A 16,259-nucleotide genomic window follows, 5' to 3' on the forward strand; every position below is an offset into this window, starting at 1 on the left:
TACCCAGCACCACCAGCATGGCGTCAGTGCAGTGCCTCACTCGTCTTCACAAAATAGAAACAGGCTGTTCATTGCCCTGATGATCTGGTGCTTACGCAGTTGTGGCCGGCTACAGTGCCCGACCGCACTTACTACGCATACCAACCACCACCACCACCACCACCGCCGGTCGCACCGATCGAGGCTTCCAGAGACACGGACTGGAGAGACCCGACCAGACCGAAGCGAGAGGTCAGCTTGGAAGAACAGCCTGAACACGAGCCGGAGCACCAAGAGGACAGACTGTGCAACTCTTGACCCCTCTTTCTCTTCTGCCAGCCCCAGAGATCAGATCCCAGGGAACAGACTCAAACTTGTCGATAGGCACTGGAGCTGCATCATGGTGTCCCAGCGCACATCATTTTTTGGCCTACACTACTGCCCTACAGAACCACCTTCACCCGCATGCGATCCTCTCCAGTCCTCCGCAAATGATTGGAGCACGGGCGATTGTCACTCTCAAGTGGCATTCTCGCTGCGTATTGCTTCTCGCTTGCCGATCAATGAGGTGTGCCGTGGAGGCAGCATTCCGACTCTGGAGCTGACCTACAAGCCATGTCGCCATTGTTCGCCTCCGACGCCGGCCCCCCCACGCTTGATTGACTCTGAGTCTGGGGTTTTCTTGACCGAGTTTGAGACACTGGACGATGCGGACACCGCTGTGGACAATGCTGCTGTGGACACACCAGGGCCCCTGGCATGCAGATTGCGAGTGCAAGTGCAGCTGCAGAAGCGAACGCAGATGCTGCCAAGCTGAGCTTGCTGTTCTATTCCTAATCCCGAAGGAGATCAAGCACCAGCCAAACGAGCACATCCTTTGGCCTGTTCCCCCAGCAAAGCGCCCCAAAAAGCCTCCTCAACTGACTGGCGTAACGCTTGCGGAGCATGGCTTACCACCTATGCAAGCCATGGCGGATGACTGTGGCCGCTGTGGACGTGGCCGGCTCCCGGAAGACGATTCGCGGGTTGCTGTCCACCAGAGCCTCCTTTTGTCGTCGTTTGACCAGTCACCTTATCTGGACCTAAAGATCACGGAACCCAGCCTGCAGCTGGAATGGCAGTCTGGCAGATAGGAGCCGGAGCCGACGAAAGAAGCACACCACCCTCCCGGGCATTTCAGATGCAGATGGTGGTGCAGCGAATGCAACAGCAGAACGAGTCGCAAAATCCGGGTATGCACCGAACACGTCCAGCCTCCGGCACAACAGGCATTCAGGGTAACGGAAGCAGTCCGGTCTGTCGGTGACAGCGACGTGCCAGCCAACCAGGGCGGCTGACGGAGTCACACCTTATCAACCCGTGGCCGCTGATGGTGTCCTCGTGTGGTGAGAGGGTGTCCAGGTTGGAGCAGAGCTTGCAGAGGTGGGCGCGTACCTGGAAAAGGAGGAGGGGACCCCTACGGCAAGCTTCTCCCGCTGTGGTTCATCCTTGCAGATCAGTGCTCGTTGGACTCGTCTTGACTCCTCTTCCAAGGTGAAGCAGCTCCAGACCTTCCAACAATGGCTTACCGTCTGCTGTTTGCGAACAGCTCGACACTGTGCGTTGCAAGTGTTTCCGCCGGGCAGCAGGACGATCTAGACCGCTGTCGACGGCCAATGCCACGGCGATAGACCGATAGGCCACCCTCCATCACACAGTCCGATCACTACTATGCAGTAGAACCATGCACGTACCTTGGCATGGGTGCCGTCCGACACGAGCACTAGAAGAAAAATCTTTTTTTTTTTCCTAGCGGAGGGGGCTGTTGATTATTCTGGACCCGGATGACTGGTGTCCCCCCCCCAAGTCCACTGGAACTAAACGGAGCGAACTCATTTGCCTCACCGCTGACGGTCGCGCACGCCCCGTGGCAGCCGCTGGTTCTTTCGCTGAACTGCTGCCAGCTACTATTCCGGGCGATGGCCACGGCCAGTGTCAGTGCCAGTGCTGATACCCAAAGACGATGGCTGGTCCATGGTCCAAAGCTACCTAGAAGAAGCCAGTGCTGAGTGCCAGCCAAGCCGCGCCCAGCCGGCACTCATCGCGACAGGCGGGAGACGTCTATTCTCAGGGCAGCGAGATGTTCGGTCTGGATGGTCGTTCGGTCAGGCAAGGCGCCGCCATATTCACTGCAGCGGCCGGTGTATGCTACTACTCATTAATTAACTCCGGCGTCCGGCTTGCCAATCCTGCTGCAATCAGGGGAGTCAAGTCTGACTCTGGACTGCTGCTCTGGGTGCCACACAACCTTCCATTGCCAATCCCACGAACGCTAAGGCTTGTCCTCCAGGTGCTGGGGCTTCTCCCATTGTCTTTTGCTGGCTGTTCTACCTTGCTGTTTGTGTGTGGTGTTTGTGTGTTCCAATTTCAGCGCCCTTGGAGGTACGTACCGTTCCTAGAAATTCACTTTGCCTTCCGCTGACGCTAAAAGGACCCCCATCCACTCCCGCGTCCACTCCCCACCCACACCGCATCCACACCCACGCCTCCGCCACCCCTGCACGTCGCCCTGCCCTTAGGTCGGTCAGGTACCGCAGGAAAGTACCCGGCTGCCCGTTAAAGAAGCGTTGCTCCTCCGACTCAACTTGCTCCAGCTCTACTACTCTGCTCAGACATCCAACTCACCTCAACCTTTTCGACTCTTCAATCTCTTCGACGACTCCGTCTTTTTAATAAACCTGCTTTTATTCGAGGGTTTATTTCGACAAGGTTCCTTTAGATGACCGGAATCGCGTGCTAGACCTTTCTCCATTACGAATCGGATCCGGTATATACCTAATGACCATTATCGACCTGGTCCTTCTCAGACAGCCACTCGAAGCTGTCACATAAGGAAGTGAAATATCACGAACTACGAACACCTGATACTTCGAACCTCCGCAACTCTCAAACTCCGACGACTTTTCTCACACATCCCCGAAAATGATCCCCAGAGGTCTCGCCGCCTTCGGGACCCCGTCCCTCGAGATTGGCCAAATCTTGCTCGGAAACGCCAGCAGGTACACCATTCAGAAGAAGATCCGCGAGGGTGTCTGGATTGCTACGTAAGTCAGCTGCGAATATCATTGTGTCTTTCCCTAGCTAACTCTCATCAGAAACCCTCTGGGCAACAAGTCCATTGTTAAGGGCGTTCAAGGCATCTCCGGCGCCCAGAACGAGCACAATGTCCTTCGCAAATTCCAGGGCAACCCCTTCCTCCGCCCGGTTATCGACGAAATCCAGCAAGACGCACCCATGATTGTCCTCCGCCATATGGACGACACTCTTCTGAAGGCAACCGTCAAGAAGCCTCTCACGAACCGCGAGATCCGTTTCGTCGCCCGCGCTGTCCTCCGCGGCCTGTCCACCCTCCACAAGGATGGCTACGTCCACACAGACATCAAGCCTGACAACATCCTCGTCAACTACGCCTCCGAATCCGAAGCCGACCCGGACCTTCGCTTCTCCGACGTCCAGATCGGCGACCTTGGTGCTTCCTACTCCGTCGACTCCGATGTCGCGCGCAAGGGTTTCCTGATCGGTGCTCCCATCTGGACCAGCCCCGAGGTGTTGATGGAGGTTCCCTGGGGCACTGCCAGCGACATCTGGGCTTTTGGATCGATGATGATTGCGCTGCTCCATGGCGGAGACTACAACCCTTTCCGCCCGACCAACGCGTCTTACCATGACCGCAGCTACATCTTCGAGGTCCTCCGCCAGCAATCCCGCCGCTTCGGTGCCATCCCCGAGACCTACCTCGAGCGTGCCCGTCCCGGTAAGGCCATGGCTGCAAAGGCTCTCACTGTCGGCCGCAAGGTTGAGCCCCTTGACTACCGCACCGCATCGCACTTTATCAACCGCATCATGCGCATGGACGCCGCTGAGCGCCCCACCGCCGACCAGCTGCTGGAGGAGATGTCTGGCCTCTTCGAGGACTAAGAAACCTCTCACCAACCTTTCCTTTTACGATTACGAATGAGATCCTACGGGATTAAGAAGATCCGATCAAAACGGATAAAAGCAAGCGACTACTTGATGGCGTCACAAAAGACAGCCTTTTTACAACAGGGGATGATTACACCATAGAGATACCTAATGCGGAAGAAAAAATGGCGACAGGGCCACGGAACATTCCATTTGTTTTAGGGAACAAACGGTCGGGTTTTGTGTGATTCATATAGCGAGCCCTGCATTTGGGCACTTGGGATTGCTTTCTACTGGTATACAAGGAAACAGAAAAAAGACTACACAAAAAGTCATTTGGGCGTGTTTTCGGCTTGGTACAGGATCAAGACTACAAAAAAGAAGCCCCGGCGGTACTGTACATAGAAACTAGAACATAGACAAAACCGAGATTGGCGAGAAAAGCCGACCGGATGCAGCCATATCAAAAAGAATGGCGCGATTTACTGCATCATTTGTCCCCTTTTCCCACTCGGTGATCGTCTAGTTCAACATCTGCAGGAGTTTCTTCCATCTGGCGTCGCAGGACCTGATTGCATTCAATCGACCTTCATGTGAAAACCCCGTGTTGCAAACTTGTGAAAGGGGGGGCTTTGACGTCGGGGTTTTGGTATGACATCAGTGGTGGAGAGCGCATGTTTCTGAGTTTTGCCACATTGATGAGTTTTGTGTTATCAAAGCAACCTTTTGAAGAGATTTCTTTCCATCAGAAGGGTGCATGTATGAATCGGATAGCCAGAAAACGATTTTTGTGGAAATTCGCTGCATCTACGGGTCCGGCTGAATCGCGTCGTCGCAATGCGCTCAGCTGGGTACGTTGTCGATGGTAGATGCTTGTCGAGTTTGATTGTGGTTCGGACTGATCTACGCCGCCCAATAACAGGCAGATTGTGGGACGAACGAGGAACGAGTGCTGATGAAATGGTATCCCTTTTTTTGACTCCATCATACCTTCTACAGTGCAATCTCATGCCTTTTTCGAAAACGATAAGCCATGTCGGCTGTGTCTACTACATTTACAGATTCCGTATGTGCCTGCAGCTCAGGGCATCGCCCCGGCAGACAGTTTGCTTCTTCGCCGTGTGCGCCGCTCTCCTCATGACCGCTCTCACCGTGATTAGAACCAGGTCCTTTACAGCAGACCCTGCTTCTGCAAGTCGTAATACACCTTCTCGGGCATGACGTTGCCCTCCGCGTCCTCCATCTGGACGATGCTGCCCTCGTCGACCTTGGTTTTCTTCGTCTCGCGCTGGATCTTGTCGTTGAGGTTCGTCGCCTCGTCGATGCTCGTGATGTCGCGGAACAGGGCCGTGTTGGTGATGCCGAGACACTTGAGGCCGTGGACGTGCCGCGCCTCGTTGAAGTGCTTGTCGAACGCCCGCCGACCCATGTACACGAAGTTGCCGCAGATCTCGCAGGGAAACTCGACGCCCAGCCCGTGCAGGCGGTACAGCCAGAACGGGATCGGCTTGCCGTCCCACGCGAGCGGCAGCTTGAGCGGGTTATAGATCTTCTCCTCGCCGTCCTCGCCGTCCTCGTCGCCTTCCTCGTCGTCGCCCCCCGCGACCTGGCCGCCGCCGCCGGGCGGTGCCGAGGACAAGCTGAGGTAGCTCTCGAGCTCCTGCTGGCGCTCGCGCTCCGTCATGCCCTGCTTCCGCTCCACGTTGACCCGTGTGTCGCCGCGCTCCGTGGACATGGCGGCCGCGAGGCGCTTGACGCGGTACTCGCGCTCCGCGACGGCGCGCTCCTTCAACCTCGTCGCGGAGACCCTGACGCCGCCGCCATTTGTTGATGTTGCTGCGGCGTCACCGCCGTCCTCCTCCTGCCGTGCTTTCCGCGCCTCGGCGGCCTTGATGTGTTTCCGCCCCGTAAGATGCGACCTGTACACGTTCTCGTTCTTGAACTCCTTCTCGCAGTCCTCGCACCAGACAGCCTCCGCGCTGCTCTTCTCCCTCGCAGCAGCGGCGGCCGCGTCGTCCTGCCAGCCCTGCACCTCGTCCTTCTCCCACGCCGTCTCGAAATCGTTGTCGAAGCCGCGGAAGACCTTGTCCAGGTTCTCGAGCGGCCGCGTGCGCCGCATGAAGGACTCGAGGTACCCCGCCAGCTCGCCGACGTACTTGAAGTACTGGTCCGTCAGCTTCTCGCTGCGCTTCAGCCCGCCGTAGCCGGGGGCGAAGTTGTCGAACACCTCGAGGTACTGCAGGTACGACAGGCGCTTGACGTTGGGCAGGTTGAGGTAGCTCTCGTGGCAGGTGTGCAGGTCGAAGAAGCGGCCGAAGCCCTCCTCGCCGGTGAAGATGCGGTCGATGATGTAGGGCATCATCTCGCCGTCGTCCTCCTTCTTCATGCGGTAGCGCAGCTCCGAGTTCTCGGCCTGCTCATTGGGGTATTTGGCATGGTGCTCGCGGACGTCCTTGATCTGGGCGTAAAACTCCTCGAACGGGTCGCCGGTGCCGATGCTCTGGATCTCGCGGGAGCGCTGGCCGTCGGCGTCGGCGTAGATGTCGAGCAGCTTGGCGGACTGCGCCTGGATCTGGTCGAGCAGCTGCGAGACCTCGTGGTCGCGGTTTAGGCGGTCGCGGATGTGTTTCGGCTCGTCCGCGATGCGGTCTGCGATGCCCTGCTCGAGGCGCTCGAGGTCCTCGTGGATGTAGCGCTGTTCTTCGAGGATGCCGACCATTTTCGCGGTCCGAAGGGGGTGTTTCTGTCGGCGACGCGCGGCGTGGGCGGGGGAGGGAGAGTGAGGAGAGTTGTGTAGGTAGGTGATTGTCGAGATCGAGTGTTTGGCGCGGCTTTCGCAGCCTCTGGAAAAATCGCGGCGGAAGGCTGGCGCGGCGTGCCTGGTGTTGTCGGGTCCACTGAATAAGGCCTGCTTTAGCTCCCCAATTTTGGTAAGAAAAGCGCTAGATGCACTGTTTTAATGAGGTGCAATGCGCTGCGTCTGGTCTTTTTTACAGGCCGGCAGAAGGATGTTCCGGCCCGAGACAGCTGTCGTCTGGTTTGCGACTCGCAGCCTGCAGCAGAGCGCGCTGAAGCTTTTGGCGCGCCCCTCTAAAATTTCGCCCTCGACTTTGCCTTGCCTGCACCTGTACATCACGACCCTCGACCTCGACGTCGCAACAACAACCACTACAACCACTTAACACCTCCCCGAAAATACAACAGAGATCATCATGGCTGAAGGCGGCAGCGGAATCGACCGTAAGGCGGACGAGAGGATGGAGTTCTCCACCTCTAAGGAAGTGACCGTCCACCCGACCTTCGAGTCCATGTCGCTGAAGGGTAAGGCTCCCCATCATCACGAACAATTGAATCATTTTCTGACGATAACCTCGTAGAGAACCTCCTCCGCGGCATCTACGCCTACGGCTACGAGTCCCCGTCCGCCGTCCAGTCCCGCGCCATCGTCCAGGTCTGCAAGGGTCGCGACACCATCGCCCAGGCCCAGTCCGGCACGGGTAAGACCGCGACCTTTTCCATTTCCATGCTGCAAGTCATCGACACGGCCGTCCGCGAGACCCAAGCCCTCGTCCTCTCCCCGACCCGCGAACTCGCGACCCAGATCCAGTCCGTCGTCATGGCCCTCGGCGACTACATGAACGTCCAGTGTCACGCCTGCATCGGCGGCACCAACGTCGGCGAGGACATTCGCAAGCTCGACTACGGCCAGCACATTGTCTCCGGCACCCCCGGCCGCGTCGCCGACATGATCCGCCGCAGACACCTGCGCACCCGCCACATCAAGATGCTAGTCCTCGACGAGGCGGACGAGTTGCTGAACAGAGGTTTCCGCGAGCAGATCTACGACGTGTACCGCTATCTGCCCCCCGCGACGCAGGTCGTCGTCGTCTCAGCCACGCTGCCGTACGACGTGCTCGACATGACGACCAAGTTCATGACCGACCCTGTGCGCATCCTCGTCAAGCGTGACGAGTTGACCCTCGAGGGCCTGAAGCAGTGCTTCATCGCGGTCGAGAAGGAGGACTGGAAGTTCGATACGCTGTGCGATCTCTACGACACGCTCACCATCACGCAGGCCGTCATCTTCTGCAACACGCGCAGAAAGGTCGATTGGCTGACGGATAAGATGCGCGAGGCCAACTTTACGGTCAGCAGTATGCACGGTGACATGCCGCAGAAGGAGCGCGACAGCATTATGCAGGACTTCCGACAGGGCAACAGCCGTGTGTTAATCTCCACGGATGTGTGGGCTCGCGGTATCGATGTGCAGCAGGTCAGCTTGGTGATCAACTACGACTTGCCGAGCAACCGTGAGAACTATATCCACCGCATTGGTAGGAGTGGTCGCTTTGGAAGGAAGGGTGTCGCTATCAACTTCGTTACTAGCGAGGATGTGCGCATCTTGAGAGACATTGAGTGTCAGTATTGCCCGAACCATAACTCGTACATGGATGCTAACAAGTGCAGTGTACTACTCTACCCAGATTGATGAGATGCCCATGAACGTGGCCGATCTCATTTCTTAAGCAAGAAGATTGATACCAGATGAGGCTCCGTCAGTTTGACGGGCCATGAAAACCAAAAAGGCAGACGAAAGGGTCGTTTGGCCCAGAGACGTGGAGGAAGGGGGCTTTATTTCGAAGCAGGTGAGCATATTCTCACCCTAGCCTGTATTCTCGATGATGCTGACATATCCTTCGCAAGATATCAGATTGTTATAAACCAAATTGGTGTACGGATGCATGGAAATTCACAAGCGATCCTGGGATTGAGGATGACGCAAGAAAATGTCATTATTCGTACTACTACAAACAGCCGCGTGCCGCGCTGAAGGGGTATACAACAGCATGCTACCCTTGCCACCTTTTCGTCCCTTCAACGCCGTCGACTGTGATGCTATATATACATGATGGCGCATTCCGCGCTGAAATCCAAACCAGGGCTCAATGGCCCCTCATAAACTCGCTTGGTATACATGTTCGCTCAAAAGCACTCAACGCCTCGTCCATCGTACAAAATCCCGCCTTAAATCAGCCTCCTCCCGGGCACCTGTGGCACCTCTTCATCAATAGACTCATACCGTCGGTGAGTCGAAGCCCAGGTGACGTTCGACGGGAACCGCTCATGCCTCCCTCTCGTCGTCGCCGTTGACCCGAAGCGTTCGTGCTTTACGCTGGCACCTCTCGTCACACCCGGGATCTGCAACCTCGAACCCCGTGTCCAACTCGAAAACCTGCCAAAAGGCGACGGCGGCTGGACCTCGGGCAGCTTGAACTCCTCGCCCTCCTTATCAGACAACTTCGTTGCCGACGTCGGCGTCGCGACTTCCAAGTGCTCCAGGGTGCTCTTGCGGTCCGCGACGAGGCTGGCAAACGTGTCCCGCCTGACCTTTGGCCTGTTCGACTTCGTACCGATGGTCAGCGGCCGGCGGTACCCATCAACATCACCCGTGGAGAAGTTCTCCTCAAAGTCCTTGCGGCGGCGAGCCTCCTCCGCGGGGCTGGTCGTCTTCAGCGGCAGCGGGCTGTCGTTGACGGTGGCGCCGCAGGCGTGGTTCGGGAAGAGGGCATTGAGGAGGGGCTTGAGGGTGGTCAGGCAGGCGGTGACGATGGCGATGTGGACCTCGAGGGAGGTCCAGTTGGCGACGCGGACGGCGGACCAGGTGACGTCTGCGACCTGGGCGTTGGACTCGTCGGTGTGGAAGACGGCGACGAGGCGGAGGATGGAGATGGCGCAGACGAGGAAGGCGAGGCAGAAGACGAAGTAGAGGCCTGTCTTCTGCTTGCGAGGCAGGCTCATGCTGGAGATGACGGGCAGGGGCAGCATGAAGATCATGAAGTCGGTGAGGATGTGGAGGACGGCGTTGAGCCAGAAGACGGGAACCGGGTGGCAGTAGATGGGCGGGTTGGCGGGGTCGTAGGACCAGGCGGCGGAGAGGGGGATGCAGGTCGTGAGGATGGAGGCGATGATCCAGGTGTGGGTGAGGATGACGAGGCCGAGGAGGACCTTGCCGAGGAGGCGGACGAGGTCGTAGGTGAGAATGCGGATGTAGAGAAGCAGGATGGAGATTTTGGTGAGGGTCAGGGAGATGGAGTAGAAGAGGTTTGTGAGGATGCCTGTTTGGATGTAGACGGGGAACGAGGCGCCGACGGAGCGTAAATGGTGGCCCAGGCCATAGTTGAGTTCTGTTGTTCTTGTTAGTTGAAGGGCTCATGAATGTGATATGGGAGGCTGAACGTACGTGCTATCATACCCCCGCTCGTGGCGATGGCGAAGAGGAGTGACATGAGGATGAACCAGTCCTCCCACTTGACTGAGCGCAGGATGTAGATGCGGGTGTAGAAGCGCATGGCCACGAAGGCGGTCGACAGCACGGCCGAGATGACGGCAACGGGCACGACGGAGCCGCCATTCCACTCGCGGTGACCCGGTTCTCCTCCTCCTCCTGCTGCTGCGGTGGTGTTGAGTAATTGGTCGGTTGAGTTGGTGTGTGATGTGAAGGCAGCGGCGGCGGCGTTTTCGGTGGCGCGGAGGGCGAGGAGGGCAAAGGCGCCTGTTGGAGGCATTTTGTGCAATAAAAGTATATATAAATGAATGAAAAGACTGTGAAGTAGTTTGAATGGTTCAGTTTGATGCCATGGCTTGGCTGTGTCTGGCTCGAAAGAGGTCCGAGTTTGTGAAGTCGTCGGTGGTGTTTTGCTGAATGAAAGTCGTTGTTGGTGAGAAGTGAATGAATGAATGAATGGAATTGTGATCGTCTCCGTCCGCCACCAGTGGCTCTCTCTTGCTCTCGTTTCGTTTCGTAAGAATCGGTACGTTTTTCTGGTTTCTTCCTTTTTTTTCTTCCGTTTTGATTTTCGCCTGGAAAAGACGATGCTAGCTCGTCATGGTTCTTTTTTTCGTATCTCGTTCAAATAAATTGTTTCGTCAAGAATCGAAAAGTTGGGTTTTAGAGAAAGTAATGGACCGGCTCCGAAGACGAGAAGGGGGAACAAGATCGAAACGACCTCGGAGGAGGGGGTGGTCGCATGGCGGGTCTGCCTCGTAGATATACCGAAGCCACACATCCTCTTTGCCTCTCACACTCACTCTTTCTCTCCCCATTGTTCCAGGGGAGGGGGCCCGCGATGTGGATTGACCTGCGGCCAGGGGCCATCGGTGGGGAGGATGGTTCGGTTGGCTGTGACGGGAGACAGGCCAGCAGGATCCTTGTTCATGCTTCGCTGCGGGTCCCCAGGTTTCTCGGGAGAGGATCCCGTGCGATGGTTGGTGGGCGTGACCAAATTTGGCCGCGGCTGAGAAGGGGTGAACGGGTTGGTTGGTGGTCCAGGCCAAGCGGGATGGATCATGGATCGGCTCCCAAGGTCATGGAGGGGGGGAGGGGGATTGATTCACAGAAGCGTGGTTGGTGAAGGGATGTGGAGGGTTGATGTGCCGCTCTTTGGTTGCATCTATGTGACTGTGGTGCCATGTTTGGGCTGCCGTGATGCGGCGCGGCTGCGAGGGTGCGATTGGGTGTTGGTTTTGGAGGTCTTTTGATTATCAATAAGACATTTCTTTTGGCGCGCTTGCAGGATGAAAGTTGGCAGAGAACAGAGATGAGCATGACGGGATATGAGCATCGCCGGTTGGTGGTGCAGATCTGCTTAGACCCCAGCTCTGGTTGACGTGATTCCTCACTAACGATGAATCATGTCAGTGGAAACAGAGTTCAGGCCGGACGGATGGACTTTCGAGAATGCCGGGAGCGAATCTGCTCGTCTCTGAAATGTCCCATCTTGACCGTGATGAGTGAAGATATCCCGCGGAGACCTCCCGACGGCTTCGGGTCCAGTTAGGGCTGGATGAGCGCAGGCACCGCCAGCATGAAGCCGCTTGGCCCGCCCGGGACTGCCCTTCGTCGGGATATTTTGCGCGGCAACTGATGGTTTATGCCTACGACTGACAGCGGCCTCGAGCGGTGAGGCCGTTTCAGCTCACGATCCACAGGGTCCCGACGAGTTGGAAGAGGCTGGGAGGGTATAAGCCTCGTCCGGTTCAGTCGAGGATGACCTCTCTTCTGTGCTTTGTGTCCACCACGACACGCATCTCGAGTTGTTCGGATCTGGCAGGCCTGTAATACATTAGACTTTCAGCCGACAGCCATAAGAGCAGCGGCCATCAGTGAACACTCAGCCCGAGATCGATAGCGAAAGCATGTACGGATACCGATGGAGAAAGCCGCCAATACGACAGAGAGACAATAATGGAGGGTGAGTGAGACGCCGCCTCTACCTGAGAAGAGAGCGAGTGTCAACTGAGACACAGTGCGTGTAGGGGTCATCCTTCCCAACACTCCCCTGGTCCCCTTCTCGGAAGTAAAATGGTGCCAGCAGGTGGCCCGTTGCCCCTGAAAATCGCCCAGTAGCCGACTGACGCGGCTCCGCGTGGGCTCAAGCGGCAGCCCAAAGGCTTTCCATGCGCGGTGTTTGGCCCCAAAATAACATCTCCCGAGGATTTGCCAGAGGGCGATGAAGTCGGAGGATACTGGGACTCGGGAGTTTTTGTTGTTGCAGAGCAGAGAGCACCGTTTTTGCGGTGTGGTTTGAACCGTCGCTTACACGGTATCATCTCAGTTCCCAGCCCCCCCTGAAAACCGTGAGAACCGCGCTTCGTCCTTTTCTCTTTCTGGGCATCTTCACCTCTCGCTACGTCTCATTTCGGATACGTTGCGAGATAGCGCCAAGGGAACGGACATTTTTCTGCCTTGACTCTTCCCAATCCGGCGGACTGGATACCCTATGTCGCTTAAACCGTTTCGGCGCGCGCATGTTACTCGTGGTCTTGACTCAGTCAGGACTTAGCTACCAAGGAAAACTGCCGCCGGGCACCCTTCGCGAGCGAGAAGCAATAGTTGACACGACATCAAACCACTAAGACAGCACACGGCCGCGTGGTCCCAAAGTCTAGAAGAATGGAAGAATGGCAGTGTTGAACTTAAATCAGCCTTGCCGCCTCATCGACGTGTGTCACCTTCGCGCCTAGAATGTCTCGCCGTGATCCGTGCAGTGGGAACTCTCGCGGCTCGGCCACACACACAAGCACACACAATCGGTCCATTTCTGTTTGGGAGAAAGAGGAAGCAAAGCGGCGCCGCACGACAAAAGACCCCGGTCCGTCGCCGGGGACGCACACCACCCCTGCTCCAAAACCGTTCCTGGGACGCCAACCGCGGGAGATTAATGAGCTCGTTGCCGCCGTTGGCAGGCTGGGTTAATTACGCTCCAGCAACCGCTGTCTTGGGAACGTCCGACCGCACAAGATCTAGATTCCCGTCGCCCATTCTTCCGATTTTTCTTCTTTTTTGAGATGAAGGACGGCAGAATCAAGAAACGTTCACGGGTAATGTTTACAGGTAGAATGCTGTTGCATTCGGCTCTGGAGGCTCGTCAATCGACCGATACGTTGCATTGCTACGAGAGGGGCTATGATGTCTGTGTACACGTATTCCCAGGCTGTGATTCCCAAAATAAGCAGCACGATGATCGGATACAGAGGCGGACTCTGGAGGCGGAAGTTACCAAGTCTGAAGAGAAAGATGAAGGTTGCTCTCAAGGAGACTATCCAACACACTTTGCGAAAGAGTACGATCACTTGACGGCGATCGTACGACCACAGCAGCAGAAAGATCACAAAAATGACCTTTTGACACTTCGCTAACCGCCCTCTAAAATTAAGCCGCGGCACTTGGAGTCTTAAGCATGTCTTTCGCGAGAGAGGGTCCGCCGGAAATTTGATTCGAAAGCGATGATGTGGAGTTTTTCCGAGTGTTTCAGAGATCAGAAACGATGAACCCTTGGCGGTGGGTTTTCCCTCGGTCAGACGAACCGCTCTCGGCAACCACGCCGGCCGGACGTTGCTTTGCTGCATACACCGCCTAAGCTCCTGCTGAATCCGGGCGTCGGCGCCGGATGTGTGGGTCCGGGCTGCGAGTGTCCGGCAGGTCTCCGTGAAGTCCTCACAGTGAGAGAAAAGACAGAAATCCGATTGATCTCGAGTACACTGATTCGCGAGTAAATAGTGGAATACTTCTCTGGAGACTGAGCTTGAAGTAGCGAATGACAACGATGGTCTCAACTACGGCCCGACGAAAGTCAACAGAACGAGATGTACGAGGTGCAGGTGCTTATCAATTCAGCTTCCAATATCATTGTTATTAAAGTTACTTTTTCTTGGTTATTCTTTCAAACTACCTATGATAACTCCTACAACTACTTTCATTAGCCCCTCGGTCTTTTTCGTCGCTCCAAAATTCCATGGTTTCCAGTATCCATTTCCTCAACAATCACTTAGCGCCTGATGCAGGTGAAGGGCACGCTGCCCTCTTCTTCATCTTCTTGGTGCTAACCGAACGCTCAGCCATTCCGAACCAGCCACAGTCGGCGTCAAGCATTGCGTCAAACTTGCTGTAGATCATCCTTCCAGTGTTGATGAACGGGGTAGACGGGATGGTGTAGTTCTCCCTGACGAAACCAGCTGGCTGCATTGTTCCAGCCTGAGGCGCGCCAGCACCCTGAGAAGTGACGTCGTAGATTGCAATCGGATTCTTCTCGTCGGGGATGGCGACAAGCACCCGGGTTCCCTTCACCAGGACTCTGGGGTGCTTCGGCATGTACTTTGACCTGATGGTTCTCGTGTTCTTGTACATCTCCTGGCTTACGCGCACGTACGACTGCGGGATGCCGGTGTCCAAGAGAGCGGTGCCGTGGTCGTAAGACGTGCTGTTGACGCTGATAGCCGCGTTGGGCGGAGCCCAGTCCTTGTCTACTTTGGAGGCCATGAGGCCCAGCTTCGTGGTGCAGAAGCCTTCGGTGTTGGCACTCGTCAGGCCGACCTCAACGCCCTTCTCGGTAAGGATGTATCCCTGGTGCATATCTTCAACCGCCTGGCCACCGATGGAAACAATGTTGATCAAGGCGACCTTATCAGGCAGGGCCTGAGGCTGTTCGTCGCTAGATCGTCCGAACCCGACACCCACATAGGCACCGCTCGCGGTGATGTCCTTCGGGTACTCCTCAATGTTCGTCTTCTGTGCATCTGTGCATTTGCCGCCATTCGCCTTCCACGTAGTGCATATGCTGGCCTTCGTCACAATCATGATAGGCACCCTTGCGACGACGTCTTTGCTTAGCGCGCGTCGTGTAGCAGGCGTGACGGGGAATGTGATGTCGGCTTCGACCCAGTATCCCTCCCACAGCCTCTGGCTGGAAGAGAGGTACTCCGTTCCGGGGTTGGTCATGTTGAATTTGGAGTCTTTGTTGATGCCGAACCGGCCGGCGCCGATCATGATCCCGGTGGAACCAGTGTCCATGCCAGTCGAGGGGAATGAGAGCGTCTTGGTTGCCGAGTCGACTTCAGCGGCAACGTTGAAGTCGAGTAGTGGTGTTGCGTCTATCAGGGGAAGTGTATTGACAAAAGGGATCAAGGCGGTGTTCTTCTCAGTGGCCTCGGGATAGGTCGGAGATCCTGAAGCAGGGCACGATGCCGCTGCGGCAAGCTGCAAGAGCGCCGGGGCAATGAGGGAGATGGAGATATGCATGATGTTGAGCTGTGTGCTTCGGAAGGATGGTGCTGTGGCCTGGTGAATGAGTTCTTGCATCGTGAGATTATTGCTGATATTTAAATATCATGAAGACAGGCTCGAGAATTGCATCCGGATGTGGCGTGCCGCCGCAGTTGAACTCCGTAGTTAAGCTTCAGCTGGCCTGGATGAGGCGTGGCGCTGAGACATCCGAGAACGTGGCATCCGGTTCAATGGCATTTTTCTAAATGCAATCCCTTTATGATGGGGAATGGGTATTCGGAAAAAATGAAGAATTGACTAGCCATGTGCCGTGCTCCGCAAGCGGCGAAAATGGCCCAATGGAGGTCTGGAACCTCCGCATCTTCCCAAACTCTATTAACGACATAAGCTCATCGCGGAGAAAGACTAAGTTAGCATCGTGCTCGATGCCATGAGGCGTTAAATTGTTCAGTTCGCGTACGAAGCGTGATGAAAACAGCCGCGACCGCGTGTTTGCCACCCTCTTAAGGGAAGTTGGGCGTCCAACGTGGAAGAAAGCGGTCAGAAGGTCAACAAGAGGAGTTTTATTGCGATGCGACTCTTTTAGGACTCCAAACGTATAAAAGGCTTGCTATTATAGGCAACCAATGAAGAGTTGGGTTCTGAATGCAATCAAATTGAAAGATCTCCTAGTCAAGCATTCTGTCCGATACAGCAAGCACTTGCTGTCAATCTAAGGGCGGGCGGCGGGACGCAAACCTAACCTGGTGAAAAGCACAAGAAATAGGCAATGAAG

At 56.1% G+C, this 16,259-nt stretch overlaps 5 protein-coding genes across 5 annotated transcripts; 2 read left to right on the top strand and 3 right to left on the bottom strand.

The window, feature by feature from the left end:
* Positions 1–2,940: 2,940 nt before the first annotated feature.
* On the top strand, positions 2,941–3,936 carry sid1 (Serine/threonine-protein kinase sid1; the record flags this gene model as incomplete). The annotated part of the gene is made up of 2 exons (XM_036637613.1): positions 2,941–3,062; positions 3,114–3,936. The coding sequence occupies 2 exons, from the start codon at positions 2,941–2,943 to the stop codon at positions 3,934–3,936; spliced, it is 945 nt and encodes a 314-aa protein (XP_036497627.1).
* Positions 3,937–5,092: 1,156 nt separating this feature from the next.
* Positions 5,093–6,640, bottom strand: sap61 (Pre-mRNA-splicing factor sap61; the record flags this gene model as incomplete). The annotated part of the gene is made up of 1 exon (XM_036637614.1): positions 5,093–6,640. The coding sequence occupies one exon, from the start codon at positions 6,638–6,640 to the stop codon at positions 5,093–5,095; it is 1,548 nt and encodes a 515-aa protein (XP_036497628.1).
* A 493-nt stretch (positions 6,641–7,133) lies between these two features.
* On the top strand, positions 7,134–8,447 carry FAL1 (ATP-dependent RNA helicase FAL1; the record flags this gene model as incomplete). The annotated part of the gene is made up of 3 exons (XM_036637615.1): positions 7,134–7,242; positions 7,299–8,339; positions 8,389–8,447. 3 exons carry the CDS (start codon positions 7,134–7,136, stop codon positions 8,445–8,447), a joined length of 1,209 nt encoding a protein of 402 aa, XP_036497629.1.
* A 499-nt stretch (positions 8,448–8,946) lies between these two features.
* On the bottom strand, positions 8,947–10,487 carry CGCS363_v005767 (uncharacterized protein; the record flags this gene model as incomplete). The annotated part of the gene is made up of 2 exons (XM_036637616.1): positions 8,947–10,106; positions 10,163–10,487. The coding sequence occupies 2 exons, from the start codon at positions 10,485–10,487 to the stop codon at positions 8,947–8,949; spliced, it is 1,485 nt and encodes a 494-aa protein (XP_036497630.1).
* A 3,758-nt stretch (positions 10,488–14,245) lies between these two features.
* CGCS363_v005768 (uncharacterized protein) lies at positions 14,246–15,559 on the bottom strand (the record flags this gene model as incomplete). Its single annotated transcript, XM_036637617.1, has 1 exon — positions 14,246–15,559. One exon carries the CDS (start codon positions 15,557–15,559, stop codon positions 14,246–14,248), a length of 1,314 nt encoding a protein of 437 aa, XP_036497625.1.
* Between the last annotated feature and the right edge of the window lie 700 nt (positions 15,560–16,259).

The sequence above is a fragment of the Colletotrichum siamense genome (genome assembly GCF_013390195.1).
Source record: "Colletotrichum siamense strain Cg363 chromosome Unknown KSG_Cg363_contig03, whole genome shotgun sequence".
NCBI lineage: Eukaryota > Fungi > Ascomycota > Sordariomycetes > Glomerellales > Glomerellaceae > Colletotrichum > Colletotrichum siamense.